Source organism: Oncorhynchus masou, chromosome 9 (genome assembly GCF_036934945.1).
Source record: "Oncorhynchus masou masou isolate Uvic2021 chromosome 9, UVic_Omas_1.1, whole genome shotgun sequence".
Taxonomy (NCBI): Eukaryota; Metazoa; Chordata; class Actinopteri; order Salmoniformes; family Salmonidae; genus Oncorhynchus; species Oncorhynchus masou.
The window spans coordinates 25,614,825-25,632,443 of record NC_088220.1 but is presented as its reverse complement, the minus strand read 5'-3'; the positions used below and the strand labels follow the sequence as shown (position 1 = coordinate 25,632,443).

General features: G+C 49.3%; 1 protein-coding gene across 1 annotated transcript in view; it reads left to right on the top strand.

Moving 5' to 3' along the window:
* LOC135545726 (A disintegrin and metalloproteinase with thrombospondin motifs 2-like) overlaps positions 1 to 17,619 on the top strand; it is a 273,928-nt gene that overhangs the window by 240,698 nt on the left and 15,611 nt on the right. The window contains exons 6-14 of the mRNA XM_064973543.1: positions 6,620 to 6,776; positions 9,005 to 9,110; positions 10,082 to 10,225; positions 10,538 to 10,670; positions 13,230 to 13,343; positions 13,530 to 13,675; positions 13,895 to 14,070; positions 15,715 to 15,848; positions 16,041 to 16,164. Of these exons, the coding sequence (XP_064829615.1) occupies positions 6,620 to 6,776; positions 9,005 to 9,110; positions 10,082 to 10,225; positions 10,538 to 10,670; positions 13,230 to 13,343; positions 13,530 to 13,675; positions 13,895 to 14,070; positions 15,715 to 15,848; positions 16,041 to 16,164 (1,234 nt within the window). The remainder of the gene's footprint in view (positions 1 to 6,619; positions 6,777 to 9,004; positions 9,111 to 10,081; positions 10,226 to 10,537; positions 10,671 to 13,229; positions 13,344 to 13,529; positions 13,676 to 13,894; positions 14,071 to 15,714; positions 15,849 to 16,040; positions 16,165 to 17,619) is intronic.

Here is a 17,619-nt window from a genome sequence, read left to right as displayed (position 1 = left end):
GTCACATCATCTATATTCCTTTACCTCCATTTCACATCATCTATATTCCTTTATATAATCTATATTCCTTTATCTCTATATCTGTCATGTCTTGTTATGTCTGTTCCTGTCCTTTCTCTTGATTCTCTCTCTCTGCTGGTCTTTTTAGGTTACCTTCTCTGTCTCTCATTCCTCAGCTGTTCTACATCTGCCCTAACTAGCTCTTTCACTCTTCACACCTGTTCTCTCTTCCCCCTCTGATTAGGTCTCTATTTCTTTCTCTGTTCCTGCTACTTTCAGTGTCTGATTCTTGTTTGTGTTTTTTGATGCCAGAAGCAAGCTGTCGTCTCGTTTGCTTCCACCTTGTCCTGTCCTGTCGGAGTCTGCCTGGCTGAAGCATCCTGCACTATACTAACGTTCTTTTTGTTCCCCTGACAACGTTGGAAGAGGATTTATGCCATTCCTGTATTTTCATTAAAGAACTCTGTTTTCTGTTAAAACCGCTTTTGGGTCTTCACTCAAGTTCATAACAGAAGAATCAGACCAAGAATGGACCCAGCGGCTCCGGACCCTTTTCACTCCGCCGTCGAGATCCAGGGAGCGATGCTAGGCAGACACGAGGAGGAATTGTCTGCTGCTCAACATGCCGTTGAGACCCTGGCCGTCCAAGTCTCCGACCTCACAAGACAGGTTCACCAACTCCACCTCGATCCACCGCCCACTTCCAGGGTTTCCGAGTCTCCGGAGCCTAGGATCAACAACCCGCCGTGTTACTCTGGGGAGCCCACTGAGTGCCGCTCATTCCTCACTCAGTGTGATGTGGTGTTCTCTCTCCAGCCCAACACCTACTCCAGGAGCGCAGCCCGCATCGCCTACGTCATTTCTCTCCTTACCGGACGGGCGCGTGAGTGGGGCACGGCAGTCTGGGAGGCGAGGGCTGAGTGTATTAACCAGTATCAGAACTTTAAGGAGGAGATGATACGGGTTTTTGACCGTTCTGTTTTTGGCGAGGAGGCTTCCAGGGCCCTGTCTTCCCTATGTCAGGGGAATAGATCCATAACGGATTATTCTATTGAGTTTCGCACTCTCGCTGCCTCTAGTGACTGGAACGAGCCGGCTTTGCTCGCTCGTTTTCTGGAGGGTCTCCACGTCGAGGTTAAGGATGAGATCCTCTCCCGGGAGGTTCCTTCCAGTCTGGACTCCTTAATAGCTCTCGCTATTCGCATAGAGCGACGGTTTGATCTTCGTCGCCGAGCTCGTGGAAAGGAGCTCACGTTCTCCGTTGCTCCCCTCTCCACATCACTGCCACCTGCCGCTTCACTGCCACCCTCCTCCGCCGGCTCGGATGCTGAGCCTATGCAGCTGGGGGTATTCGCATCTCGGCCAAGGAGAGGGAACGGAGAATCACCAATCGCCTCTGTCTCTACTGCGGCTCCGCTGGTCATTTTGTCACCTCATGTCCAGTAAAAGCCAGAGCTCATCAGTAAGAGGAGGGCTACTGGTGAGCGCAACTACTCAGGCCTCTCCTTCTGGATCACGCACTACCTTTCCGGTCCATCTCCGCTGGCCCGGTTCATCTGCTTCCTGCAGTGCCTTGATAGACTCTGGGGCGGAGGGCTGTTTTATGGACGAGACCTGGGCTCGGGAACATGATATTCCTCTCAGACAGTTAGGGGAGCCCAGGGCCTTGTTCGCTTTAGATGGTAGTTCTCTCCCCAAGATTCAGCGTGAGACGCTGCCTTTAACCCTCACTGTCTCTGGTAATCATAGCGAAACCATTTCTTTTTAATTTTTCGTTCACCTTTTACACCTGTTGTTTTGGGTCATCCCTGGCTTGTGCGCCATAACCCTTCTATTAATTGGTCTAGTAATACTATCCTATCCTGGAATGTTTCTTGTCATGTAACCTGTTTAATGTCTGCTATCCCTCCTGTTTCCTCTGTCTCTTCTTCACAGGAGGAGCCTGGCGATTTGACAGGGGTGCCGGAGGAGTATCACGATCTGCGCACGGTGTTCAGTCGTTCCAAGGCCACTTCTCTCCCTCCACACCGGTCGTATGACTGTAGTATTGATCTCCTTCCGGGAACTACTCCCCCGGGGTAGATTATATTCTCTGTCGGCTCCCGAACGTAAGGCTCTCGAGGATTATTTGTCGGTTTCGCTCGACGCCGGTACCATAGTCTCCTCCTCCTCCCCCGCCGGAGCGGGATTTTTTTGTTCAGAAGAAGGACGGGTCCCTGCGCCCATGCGTGGATTATCGAGGGCTGAATGACATAACAGTTAAGAATCGTTATCCGCTTCCTCTTATGTCTTCAGCCTTCGAGATCCTGCAGGGAGCCAGGTTTTTCACCAAATTGGACCTTCGTAACGCCTACCATCTCGTGCGCATCAGGGAGGGGGACGAGTGGAAGACGGCGTTTAACACTCCGTTAGGGCACTTTGAATACCGGGTTCTTCCTTTCGGCCTCGTTAACGCTCCAGCTGTCTTTCAGGCACTAGTTAACGACGTCCTGAGAGACATGCTGAACATTTTTGTTTTCGTTTACATGGACGATATCCTGATTTTTTCACCGTCTCTCTCGATTCATGTTCAGCACGTGCGACGCGTCCTCCAGCGCCTTTTGGAGAACTGTCTTTATGTGAAGGCTGAGAAGTGCACTTTTCATGCCACCTCTGTCCCTTTTCTCGGTTCCGTTATTTCCGCTGAGGGCATTAAGATGGATCCCGCTAAGGTCCAGGCTGTCATTGATTGGCCCGTTCCTAAGTCACGCGTCGAGCTGCAGCGCTTTCTGGGCTTCGCTAATTTCTACCGTCGTTTCATCCGTAATTTCGGTCAGGTGGCAGCTCCTCTCACAGCCCTTACTTCTGTTAAGACGTGCTTTAAGTGGTCCGTTTCCGCCCAGGGAGCTTTTGATCTTCTTAAGAATCGTTTTACATCCGCACCTATTCTTGTTACACCTGACATCTCTAGACAGTTTGTTGTTGAGGTTGACGCGTCAGAGGTGGGCGTGGGAGCCATTCTTTCTCAGCGCTCTCTCTCTGACGGCAAGGTCCATCCTTGCGCGTTTTTCTCTCATCGCTTATCGCCGTCAGAACGTAACTATGATGTTGGTAATCGCGAACTGCTCGCCATCCGCTTAGCCCTAGGCGAATGGCGACAGTGGTTGGAGGGGGCGACCGTTCCTTTTGTCGTTTGGACTGACCATAGGAACCTTGAGTACATCCGTTCAGCCAAACGACTTAATGCGCGTCAGGCTCGTTGGGCTCTGTTTTTCGCTCGTTTCGAGTTTGTTATTTCTTATCGTCCGGGCTCAAAAACACCAAACCTGATGCTTTATCTCGTCTCTTCAGTTCTTCTGAGGTCTCCACCGACCCCGATGGGATTCTCCCTGAGGGGCGTGTTGTCGGGTTGACTGTCTGGGGAATTGAGAGGCAGGTAAAGCAAGCACTCGCTCACACTCCGTCGCCGCGAGCTTGTCCTAGGAACCTTCTGTTCGTTCCCGTTCCTACTCGTCCGGCCGTTCTTCAGTGGGCCCACTCTGCCAAGTTAGCCGGCCACCCCGGCGTTCGAGGTACGCTCGCTTCCATTCGCCAGCGTTTCTGGTGGCCCACTCGGGAACGTGACGCGCGTCGATTTGTCGCCGCTTGTTCGGTCTGCGCGCAGACTAAATCTGGGAACTCTCCTCCTGCCGGCCGTCTCAGACCGCTTCCCATTCCCTCTCGACCGTGGTCTCACATCGCTTTAGATTTTATCACCGGACTGCCTTCATCAGCGGGGAAGACAGTTATTCTTACGGTTGTCGATAGATTCTCTAAGGCGGCTCATTTCATTCCTCTCGATAGGCTCCCTTCTGCTAAGGAGACGGCTCAGATCATTATCGAGAATGTTTTCCGAATTCATGGCCTTCCGTCTGACGTCGTTTCCGACAGAGGTCCGCAGTTCACGTCTCAATTTTGGAGGGAGTTTTGCCGTTTGATTGGGGCTTCCGTCAGTCTCTCGTCCGGCTTTCATCCCCAGTCTAACGGTCAAGCCGAACGGGCCAATCAGACTGTTGGTCGCATTTTACGCAGTCTTTCTTTTCGTAACCCTGCGTCTTGGTCAGAACAGCTCCCTGGGCAGAGTACGCCCACAACTCGCTTCCCTCGTCTGCTACCGGTCTATCCCCTTTTCAGTGTAGCCTCGGGTACCAGCCTCCGCTGTTCTCATCTCAGCTCGCCGAGTCCTGCGTCCCCTCCGCTCAGGCTTTTGTCCAGCGTTGCGAGCGCACCTGGAAGGGGTCAGGTCGGCACTTTGCCGTAATAGGGCGCAGACTGTGAGGGCCGCTAATAAGCGTAGGACCAAGAGTCCTAGATATTGTTGCGGTCAGAGAGTATGGCTCTCCACTCAGAACCTTCCCCTTAAGACAGCTTCTCGCAAGTTGGCCCCGCGGTTCATTGGTCCGTTCCGTATTTCCCAGGTCATTAATCCTGTCGCAGTGCGACTTCTTCTCCGCGCTATCTTCGTCGCGTTCACCCGGTCTTCCATGTCTCCTGTGTTAAGCCCGTTCTTCGCGCCCCCGCTCGTCCCTTCCCCCCCCATCCTTGTCGAGGGCGCACCCATCTACAGGGTTCGTAAGATTTTGGACATGCGCCCTCGGGGCCGTGGTCATCAGTACCTAGTGGATTGGGAGGGGTACGGTCCTGAGGAGAGGAGTTGGGTTCCCTCTCGGGACGTGCTGGACCGTTCGCTGATCGATGATTTCCTCCGTTGCCGCCAGGTTTCCTCCTCGAGTGCGCCAGGAGGCGCTCGGTGAGTGGGGGGGGTACTGTCATGTCTTGTTATGTCTGTTCCTGTCCTTTCTCTTGATTCTCTCTCTCTGCTGGTCTTTTTAGGTTACCTTCTCTGTCTCTCATTCCTCAGCTGTTCTACATCTGCCCTAACTAGCTCTTTCACTCTTCACAACTGTTCTCTCTTCCCCCTCTGATTAGGTCTCTATTTCTTTCTCTGTTCCTGCTACTTTCAGTGTCTGATTCTTGTTTGTGTTTTTTGATGCCAGAAGCAAGCTGTCGTCTCGTTTGCTTCCACCTTGTCCTGTCCTGTCGGAGTCTGCCTGGCTGAAGCATCCTGCACTATACTAACGTTCTTTTTGTTCCCCTGACAACGTTGGAAGAGGATTTATGCCATTCCTGTATTTTCATTAAAGAACTCTGTTTTCTGTTAAAACCGCTTTTGGGTCTTCACTCAAGTTCATAACAATATCACATCATCTCCATTCCTTTATGTCACATCATCTATATTCCTTTACCTCCATATCACATCATCTATATTCCTTTATATCACATCCTCTTCATTCCTTTATATCACATCATCTATATTCCTTTACCTCCATTTCACATCATCTATATTCCGTTATATAATCTATATTCCTTTAACTCTATATCACATCATCTCCATTCCTTTATATCACATCATCTCCATTCCTTTATGTCACTATATTCCTTGTCTAACCCTAACCTTACGATATAGCCTATTTAGACTTTTCAACTTGGCCCCTACCACTCCAGATTCCCTACCCTCGTCCTTCTCCTCTCTCTGTCTTATCCCAATGGAATTCTTCAGAGTACAGACATACACACTCACAAGCACACAAACACACACTGGCATGCACACACACACTCACACACAAACAGACACACTCATAGACCGTCTCTCATGGCCCCGCCCCTATCCTCATGCAGCTCAGGCCAGATCTCCGGCTGTCCATCATCCCCAATTACCGTGGCAACGGAGCAGTGCACACAGGCAGCCTGCAGATTGGCCAAATGACCCTGAACACACACACACACAAACACACAAACAAACACACACTCACATAGATATGTTAGATATGTACACTTCATACTCCATCATGTGAGCAACACACATACTGTGTCTTCACTGCAGCACAGAGAGGCTGAACTGAACCGTGTGTATGTTGAAAATGGACGGAGATAGAATACAAAGGAGTGGCTGACACAGTAAGAAAGATTAGGAGAGATGAAGGAGAGAGAGTGTGAAGGGTCTATATGTGGGTGTATGTATTATTCTGGGAAAATGTAACCATTGTGTACATGTTTTTGTTTGGATTTTCACAAAGTCAAAACATTTCTGTTAGAAAGGTGACTCGGTGTATGTGCAGTAGGAGAATATGTCTTTAAATGTTTGTGGTTTTAGGCAAGCATATATGCCCCCCCATAACTCCCAAGGTATATTAGCTTAGCTTGGCCCCAGGACCACCCTGTGGCTGACTGCCACTGCAGCACTGCCACCAACTGGTCCTAGCAGGAATAACAGGATGCATGATAAGCTCTTGTCACTGAGCGAGCCTGATTGAAGAGACACATGAATGTCTGTCTGAACATCTGCAACACTGTTTTTTCCTTTTCCCTCTCTCTCTCTCCCGTCTCACTCCCCCCCCTCTCTCTCCCCCCTCTCTTTCTCTCCCGTCTTGCTCTCTCCCCTGTCTCGCTCTCTCCCCTGTCTCCCCCTCTCTCTTTCTCTCTCCCCCTCTTTCTCTCTCCCCCGTCTCGCTCTCTCTCCCCATCTCCCCCCTCTCTCTCGCTCTCTATTGCTCGCACTACTCTCTCTCTCTCTCTCTCTCTACTCTCCCTCTCTCTCTAGTCTATGAGTCTGATAGAGTTGGGGAACCCGTCTCAGAGTCTGGAGAATGTGTGTCGCTGGGCCTTCCTGCAGCAGAAACAGGAGACAGGAGATGCAGAGTACCACGACCACGCTATCTTCCTCACACGACAGGAGTTTGGGCCTACTGGCATGCAGGGTAATAAACACACACATACACGTACATACATACAGACATGCACACAATCACAGATGCACGCACACACACACACACACACACACACACACACACACACACACACACACACACACACACACACACACACACACACACACACACACACACACACACACACACACACACACAGAGAGAGACTACAGTCACAGACCTGCTAGTGAGAACAGAACAGAGACTACAGGCACAGACCTGCTAGTGAGAACAGAACAGAGAGTACAGTCACAGACCTGCTAGTGAGAAGAGAGCAGAGAGACTACAGTCACAGACCTGCTAGTGAGAACAGAACAGAGACTACAGGCACAGACCTGCTAGTGAGAACAGAACAGACACTACAGTCACATACCTGCTAGTGAGAACAGAACAGAGACTACTGCCACAGACCTGCTAGTTAGAACAGAGAGAGACTAGAGCCACAGACCTGCTAGGTAAAACAGAGAGACTACAGCCACAGACCTGCTAGTGAGAACAGAGAGAGACTACAGCCACAGTCCTGCTAGCCACTAGAGGGAACAAATCCCCGAGAGACAGTGACAGGGCATTCTCTGAGAGCTGTACAAGAGACACAGTCAGGTCACTGAGCTCTAGCTTCTGAGAGGTTCCTGTTTGGTGTGAGTAGGTCAAAGTTGAATTTATTGTAATTCATAATGCTACATACTATCAGCACTAACCATACTATGTGTGACGTAAACTGAGTAGTGTAGTATGATTATTAGTCAAAGTATGGATAGAGTTAGTAAGCCAAAAGTTTGCGGATGTCGTACTACATTCGCCAAAATACGAAGTATACAAGGAATGGACACTATTTCCGTAATGTAATTCTTCAGAAAATGGGCGTGGCTTCACAACGTTCTCAGATTTGAAGAAAATGGCGGAAAATATGCGGCCAAAGTCCGGCGAGATCAGATATAACAATATGTTGCTTTAACTAATTATGACAAAATGTTAAGAACATTTTGAGTAATGTAATAAAGTAATGACTTTTCAAAAAAGTTATGTTGGCTTACAATTTGTTAACTACACTGTCCTTACGAACCTCCTCCCTCCCTCTTCTCTTCCTTCCTCTCTCTCTCCTCCTCCTCTGTTCCTTCCTCTCTCTCTCCTCCTCCTCTCTTCCTGCCTCTCCTCCCTCCCTACTCTCTCCCTTCCTCTCTCCCTCCTCCTCCTCTCTTCCTGCCTCTCCTCCCTCCCTACTCTCTCCCTTCCTCTCTCCCTCCTCCTCCTCTCTTCCTGCCTCTCCTCCCTCCCTCCTCTCTTCCTTCCTCTCTCCCTCCTCCTCCTCTCTTCCTGCCTCTCCTCCCTCCCTACTCTCTCCCTTCCTCTCTCCCTCCTCCTCCTCTCTTCCTGCCTCTCCTCCCTCCCTACTCTCTCCCTTCCTCTCTCCCTCCTCCTCCTCTCTTCCTGCCTATCCTCCCTCCCTCCTCTCTTCCTTCCTCTCTCCCTCCTCCTCCTCTCTTCTGGCCTCTCCTCCCTCCCTACTCTCTTCCTTCCTCTTCCTTCCTTCCTTCCTCTCTCCCTCCATCCCTCTCACTGCTCTCTTCCTGCCTCTCCTCCCTCCTCTCTTCCTTCCTCTCTCTCTCCTCCTCCTCCTCTCTTCCTTCCTCTCTCTTTCCTCCTCCTCTCTTCCTGCCTCTCCTCCCTCCCTCCTCCCTTCCTTCCTCTCTCCCTCCTCCTCCTCTCTTCCTGCCTCTCCTCCCTCCCTCCTCTCTTCCTTCCTCTCTCTCTCCTCCTCCTCTCTTCCTTCCTCTCTCCTCCTCCTCTCTTCCTGCCTCCCTCCCTACTCTCTCCCTTCCTCTCTCCCTTCTCCTCCTCTCTTCCTGCCTCTCCTCCCTCCCTCCTCTCTTCCTTCCTCTCTCTCTCCTCCTCCTCTCTTCCTTCCTCTCTCCCTCCTCCTCCTCTCTTCCTGCCTCTCCTCCCTCCCTACTCTCTCCCTTCCTCTCTCCCTCCTCCTCCTTTCTTCCTGCCTCTCCTCCCTCCCTACGCTCTCCCTTCCTTTCTCCCTCCTCCTCCTCTCTTCCTGCCTCTCCTCCCTCCCTCCTCTCTTCCTTCCTCTCTCCCTCCTCCTCCTCTCTTCCTGCCTCTCCTCCCTCCCTACTCTCTTCCTTCCTCTTCCTTCCTTTCTCTCTCCCTCCATCCCTCCCTCTCACTGCTCTCTTCCTTCCTCTTCTCTCCCTCCTGTCTCCTTTCTTCAGGTTATGCTCCAGTAACAGGGATGTGTCACCCAGTGAGGAGCTGTACTCTGAACCATGAGGATGGCTTCTCTTCTGCCTTTGTGGTAGCCCACGAGACAGGACATGTGTGAGTACACACACACTCAAACACACACACACACACACTCAAACACACAGACTCATCAAACACACACACTCAAACACACTCACTTAATCACAGACAGGCACACTCACACACTCATACTCACACACACACACACACACTCACACACACTCAAATTCACATATATACACGCACACACACACACACACACACACACACACACACACACACACACACACACACACACACACACACACACACACACACACACACACACACACACACACACACACACTAAAACACACATACTCACACACACACACTCAAATACACGCACACACACACACACACACACACACACACACACACACTAAAACACACATACTCACACACGCACACTCAAATACACGTACTCACACGTACACATACACGCACACTCACACACATACACACACACACATACACACACACTAAAACACACATACTCACACACACACACTCAAATACACGCACACACACACACACACACACACACACACTAAAACACACATACTCACACACGCACACTCAAATACACGTACTCACACGTACACATACACGCACACTCACACACATACACACACACTCATCAAACACACACACTCAAACACACACACTTAATCACAGGCAGGCACACACACACTCACACACACTCAAATTCACATATATACACGCACACACACACACGCACACACTAAAACACACATACTCACACACACACACTCAAATACACGTACTCACACATACACGCACGCTCACACACATATACACTCACTCAAACACACACACACACACACACACACACACACACACACACACACACACACTGTATCGATTTAATCACACAATTTAAAAAACATTCTATCCACCATAAAACATTGAAGTAGACCCATACGCCTGTTCCTCTGCTCCCCCCTCCCTCCCTCTCTCCCTCCCTGCCTCTCTCTCTCCCCCAGGCTGGGTATGGAGCACGACGGCCAGGGGAATCGCTGTGGAGACGAGGTGCACATGGGGAGCATCATGGCCCCGTTGGTCCAAGCTGCCTTCCACCGCTTCCACTGGTCCCGCTGTAGCCAGCAGGAGCTAGGACGTTACCTACAGTGGGTCTATCACACACCTACTGTATACACACACTTACACACGTTACAATCCAAACAACGTGTTTGCCTTTCCACTAGAACTGAATGACTCCAGACCACAAGCAAACTATAGGAACTCCACTCTGTTAGGTCTGCCAGTGTTCAGCATACAGTTCTCCAATATGAAAACTCATGTAGCCTGAGGAGGGGTGCTGAACTGAAATGTTGCTGTTCCCAACAATACAATCCAAAATATATTAAAACTACCACTCTCCTTTATTCACTGAATAAGAAACCACTGCTCGCTCATATATCTTTTGACTCCTCCCCCAGATCCTACGACTGTCTCCGTGACGACCCCTACGAACATAACTGGCCATCCCTGCCCAGACTTCCTGGTCTGCACTACTCCATGAACGAACAGTGTCGCTTCGACTTCGGCGTGGGCTACGTAATGTGTACCGCGGTAAGAATTCCCCAAAGGAACTAGTGGTATACTAACACATCTACTAACTATATATTAATACTAATATATACGTATATATGTCACCAGGGAAACAAGTATCTATTGCCACCTAACGGCCCTAACGTCTCCCACAGTTTGACCATTTGTCAGTATTTGAAAAGCCACTCCAGCACCACTTCTCACTTCCAGTCCCCACTGATGCAGTAGGATGACTAGGGTTACATCCACGCCTGGATAGAATGACTCCTCACTTCACACTTCCAGTCCCCACTGATGCAGTAGGATGACTAGGGTTACATCCACGCCTGGATAGAATGACTCCTCACTTCACACTTCCAGTCCCCACTGATGCAGTAGGATGACTAGGGTTACATCCACGCCTGGATAGAATGACTCCTCACTTCACACTTCCAGTCCCCACTGATGCAGTAGGATGACTAGGGTTACATCCACGCCTGGATAGAATGACTCCTCACTTCACACTTCCAGTCCCCACTGATGCAGTAGGATGACTAGGGTTACATCCACGCCTGGATAGAATGACTCCTCACTTCACACTTCCAGTCCCCACTGATGCAGTAGGATGACTAGGGTTACATCCACGCCTGGATAGAATGACTCCTCACTTCACACTTCCAGTCCCCACTGATGCAGTAGGATGACTAGGGTTACATCCACGCCTGGATAGAATGACTCCTCACTTCACACTTCCAGTCCCCACTGATGCAGTAGGATGACTAGGGTTACATCCACGCCTGGATAGAATGACTCCTCACTTCACACTTTCAGTCCCCACTGATGCAGTAGGATGACTAGGGTTACATCCACGCCTGGATAGAATGACTCCTCACTTCACACTTCCAGTCCCCACTGATGCAGTAGGATGACTAGGGTTACATCCACGCCTGGATAGAATGACTCCTCACTTCTCACTTCCAGTCCCCACTGATGCAGTAGGATGACTAGGGTTACATCCACGCCTGGATAGAATGACTCCTCACTTCTCACTTCCAGTCCCCACTGATGCAGTAGGATGACTAGGGTTACATCCACGCCTGGATAGAATGACTCCTCACTCCTCACTGAATTAAGTCCCTACTGACCTAAGTCCCCACTTGAATAATTATTTTCCTTAAAGCATCTTGACACTGGCTGAAGAGCTCTTTTTTAAACAGGCTGTTCAAGAGCTGTTCTGATTGAGAGTTGAGCTGACCTGCTCTTTGCTTTGCACACGTTGCTAGATTACCCTGTATTCTGTTGTCAAACCATTCTTTAGCTGCAAAAGGTGAGCCAGGCTGGAACACAGGTAAGGGTACCCCCCCCTCCCTCCCTCGGAGCCATGTGGCCGCTTTTTTCTTTTTCCTCTGATTGATATCAGTATCGTCATCGTTGTTGCAACGTTACTCGTACATTTTTTTATTAATTTAGTTCTGCCCATCGTCACATTATTGTGCCTGGCGTGTGTACTGCAGGATTCTAAACATATTCTCTGTTTCTGGTCCCATATAGTACCTACCAAAGAGACAAAAGTTAAACGCTGGATTTGTCCCGAACAGCTTTCCTGGATCTCATAGCTAGACAGAGTCAACCAAAGCAAATGAGCTCAACCCTGACACACGCATGGCACCTTTTACTGTAAATGTCTGTGTGACTTTTTGGCCGTTCAGAAAGACATATTGGCATGTAGAACATAGGTAGAAAAAGGGTGGAAAGAAAGAGAGTGAGAGAAGTTTCCAGACAGAAAGAAAAGTCTGGAGCAAAAGCTGCTTTTCTACGTTTGGGTTTAGGATCCTGCAGTGTCGCGTGCCAGTTTACCAAGCTGATGTCATCAGTGCCAAACAACCATCAGGCTGACTTTTGACCCTGCTGTAACCTCAACTGGAGGGGTCACCTGAGGTCATTCTGGGTAGGGAGTCTGGCTCGGCTCTGTTATTGTGGCAAGGGGGACAGAGGGGGGAGCGGAGGGAAACAGCTGAGAGAGAAGAGAGTTTGTCACAGATCTAAGATCAGTTTATTCTCCCCAGCATCCTTACCTGAAGGGGCATAGAATGAAAAACGGACTAAGGACAACTTTATTCTTCTCTGAACCAATGATCGGTCATGTTGACCATTTTATATTCACCTTCTGCCCTCCTCTCTGACCCCACAGAGCTGCAGGGTGTCTCAGTCAGAGTCTCTCTCTCCTCATCCTCTTTGGTTGTGTCGGCATGCTCTCTGGCTTCCTGTACAGCCGTGTTGTTGTAACAGTGAACCAGTGATGGACTACTACAGTACACCGCCGTCAGGACTCCTGTGGATGTTATTATTTTGTATATTTTCTTGTACATGTGCAGTCAGTGGTACATTTGATTTTTTTTTATCTCTGGTGTAGTAGGTCTGAGGTGATTTCTGGAATGTTCTGTGATGCTAGCTACTCCCAGTGACTGGTGTGCATATCTTTCTTGTGACTGTTGCAGGTTACCTGTCTACTCTGGTGATATGTTAAGGTACTGGCTGTGTGTGTATAATGTGAGAGGGCGTGTGTGTGAGGATGTCTCTCTCTCTCTCTGTCCATTGCAGTACCGGACGTTTGACCCCTGCAAACAGCTGTGGTGCAGCCACCCTGACAACCCCTTCTTCTGCAAGACCAAGAAAGGACCACCAATCGACGGAACCATGTGTGGGGACGGGAAGGTACACTAACATAAGCACGGACGCATGCAAACACACACACACGCACACGCACACACACACACACACACAAACACACACAAACCTACATACATAATATTATTAATATTATACATACTCACACACACCACAGTAATGGTAAAAAATGTTGCCATCTGACAGTCTCTCCCCTTTCTCATCCTATCACAGCACTGCTTCAAAGGTCACTGTATCTGGCTGACCAATGACATGATAAAGCAGGACGGTGGGTGGGGTGTGTGGAGCCAGTTTGGGTCCTGCACTCGTACCTGTGGAGGAGGGGTGCAGTTCAGAACCCGCGAATGTGACAACCCCAGGTACATAAATATCAACTATTGAGAAGTCTACTTTTCCATGGTATCATAGTGAAAAGGTGTTAGATCGTGTCCTTACAGAACATAACCAACATGGTATCATTGCTATCCATCACATTGTGATGGTTTTGCAAAAAGATGTGTGTCATCACTGTTCACATCGACCTAGTTTAACATTTAACTCCCTCTCTCTCTCTCTTCCCTCTCCCCTGTCCTCCCTAGGCCTGCTAATGGAGGTCGTACCTGTCTGGGTGCTAACCACCAGTTCCAGCTGTGTAACAGCCAGGAGTGTGAGGAGCTGTACAGTGACTTCAGGGAGGAGCAGTGCCGTAGGTTGGACACCGAGTTTGAGTTCCACAGCAACAAACACCACTGGCTTCCTTATGAACACACCGAACGTAAGTAGCCTACACACAGACAGACTTCCCCAAAGGTTCGGTTGGGATGGAGACACTGGCGGTCCTTAAGTCAGCTTCTTTTGCTTTGTGGCCAAAGTCTGTTGTATCTGAAGTAGAGATTGCTTGGAGGCAGATTGAGAGTTATGTTATGGTCAACGACAGCTAGTTTTCTGCTGAGCAGTGTGAAAACATCTATATTCAAAAAGAAAACTCTTGTCTTTCAACCTTTCTAAAACAACAAACCCTTTCCTGAACCCATCTTAAAAAAAACTCTATTTGAACTCTCTCACTCCACCTAATCACACTGACGTCATCTGAGCTCTTTTCCAGTCTCTCTCTCTCTCTCTCTCTCTCTCTCTCTCTCTCTCTCTCTCTCTCTCCAGCCAGCCAGCTGTTGTGAATCACAGAGCATATGTTTAAACCATCAGAACTCAGAAATAGGAATCCCATCTCTTCTTTCTCTCCATGTCTCCAAAAACACCCTTCCGTCATCTAGAGGTGTGTGTGTGGGTTTTGCGGATCCACTCCTTCTGAGAGGAGGTGTCAGGGCCTCCTCGCTGAGAATTACCTGATGGTCCCAGTAAAGGGCAGCGCTCGAGGAAAAACGCTGACGCGTCTCTCTGTCTAATCCAGTCACAGTAGACTATGCACAGCGCTGCGCCCAGGATAACAGTCCCCACGCTAAATTGTTTTTCTCTACATTGTCATTTCTAAATGCCATTCTTTTGAGAAAGGCCTTCCCATGGTCTTTATTTGAGCTCAAATTACTCAAGTATGTGGGGAGAGGAAAGGAATGAAAGAGAAGGGGGGAAAGGTGAAGGTAAGGAGAGAGGCTGGAATGAATTGCATTAGGGTGTTGTCATCTCCAGGGTTTAGAGATGTGAGAACAGGAGTCCATCTGTGTTGAAATCCAGACGTTGCTCCAGATCAAATAATCAGTTATGCCTGTTGTGAAATACTGTTGCTAACCTCCTCCTAACAATAGTTTAAAAAAAAACACTTTACAGACGCTGATTGTTCCAGCTGCTTTGGTCATCCAGGGTCCAGCTGGTCAGGGGGATCAGTCAACCTTCTCACCCAGAGAACTCTCTCTCTCTCTGGGATGATCTATGGTGTCGGCCCCCTCCCTGGGGACTCTGGCTGGAAGATTGAGGGATGGAATAGCATCACCACTAGTGGACTCCCGTTTCTAATACTTTGTCATAACCGTAAAGTCATCACAGTGCATTCTGAACACTGCGTACAGAAGACATAGTCATCTCAGATCACACAGTGATTCTGCGGCTAGCTAAGTCTAATCTGACTCAATAGGTCATGTGTACAATCAAACTCTTGGCAATAACTGTTGCAGCAGGTCGACATACACATTGAACTGTCGAATCCTCCTTAAAGCTAATCTCAAGTGCCATACTGTACATTATAGCCATGGCATAGTCGGGGTAGACACACGTCTGAGAGATTACATAAACACATACAGGCTAGACAAAGACCCTCTATGGCTTTCTCTGAGCTGTGTCTTTATTGTAGAGGATATATGCTAGGCCTGCCTTGTACTCTTAAGTGATGTACCTGTTTAGTATCGATCCAGATCTCTAAGAGTATGTTGTCATAGTTCTGCATATGGGTCTGTTGTGTGTTGTGCAGCTAAGCAGCGCTGCCACCTCCATTGCCAGTCCAAGGAGACCAGAGACAAGATCAACATGCAGAGGCTGGTCCAAGACGGCACGCTCTGCTCATATAGAGACCCCTACAGCGTGTGTGTGCGTGGGGACTGTGAGGTCAGTCTGTGTGTCTGTGGGTTGTTTTAAGGTTATGTGGGGTTACACAGTGCTAGTCCATTTTGCAACCCAAATGATGTGTGTGTGACTGTGTGAGGTGTCAGTGTTCATAACTTTGTGAAGTGTGTGGGTCCATATTAAGTCTAGGTGTGTGTCTTTGTGTGTGTGTGTGCATACACGTGTGTGTTGCAGAAAGTGGGCTGTGACGGCGTGGTAGGATCCTCCCAACAGGAGGATAAGTGTGGCGTCTGTGGAGGAGACAACTCCAGCTGCAAGATCATCAATGGCAACTTCACACGAAGTGCCAAGAAACAAGGTACACCATCACCTAATCACTGGCAGGCAGAGACCAAGAAACAAGGTACACCCACATGCACACCATCACCTAATCACTGGCAGGCAGAGACCAAGAAACCAGGTACACCCACATGCACACCATCACCTAATCACTGGCAGGCAGAGACAAAGAAACCAGGTACACCCACATGCACACCATCACCTAATCACTGGCAGGCAGAGACCAAGAAACAAGGTACACCCACATGCACACCATCACCTAATCACTGGCAGGCAAAGACCAAGAAACAAGGTACACCCACATGCACACCATCACCTAATCACTGGCAGGCAGAGACCAAGAAACAAGGTACACCCACATGCACACCATCACCTAATCACTGGCAGGCAGAGACCAAGAAACAAGGTACACCCACATGCACACCATCACCTAATCACTGGCAGGCAGAGACCAAGAAACAAGGTACACCCACATGCACACCATCACCAAATCACTGGCAGGCAGAGACCAAGAAACAAGGTACACCCACATGCACACCATCACCAAATCACTGGCAGGCAGAATCCAAGAAACAAGGTACACCCACATGCACACCATCACCAAATCACTGGAAGGCAGAGACCAAGAAACAAGGTACACCCACATGCACAATATCACCTAATCACTGGCAGGCAGAGACCAAGAAACAAAGTACACCCACATGCACACCATCACCTAATCACTGGCAGGCAGAGACCAAGAAACAAGGTACACCCACATGCACACCATCACCAAATCACTGGCAGGCAGAGACCAAGAAACAAGGTACACCCACATGCACACCATCACCTAATCACTGGCAGGCAGAGACCAAGAAACAAGGTACACCCACATGCACACCATCACCAAATCACAGGCAGGCAGAGACCAAGAAACAAGGTACACCCACATGCACACCATCACCAAATCACTGGCAGGCAGAGACCAAGAAACAAGGTTCACCCACATGCACACCATCACCAAATCACTGGCAGGCAGAGACCAAGAAACAAGGTACACCCACATGCACACCATCACCAAATCACTGGCAGGCAGAATCCAAGAAACAAGGTACACCCACATGCACACCATCACCAAATCACTGGAAGGCAGAGACCAAGAAACAAGGTACACCCACATGCACACTATCACCTAATCACTGGCAGGCAGAGACCAAGAAACAAAGTACACCCACATGCACACCATCACCTAATCACTGGCAGGCAGAGACCAAGAAACAAGGTACACCCACATGCACACCATCACCAAATCACTGGCAGGCAGAGACCAAGAAACAAGGTACACCCACATGCACACCATCACCTAATCACTGGCAGGCAGAGACCAAGAAACAAGGTACACCCACATGCACACCATCACCAAATCACTGGCAGGCAGAGACCAAGAAACAAGGTACACCCACATGCACACCATCACCAAATCACTGGCAGGCAG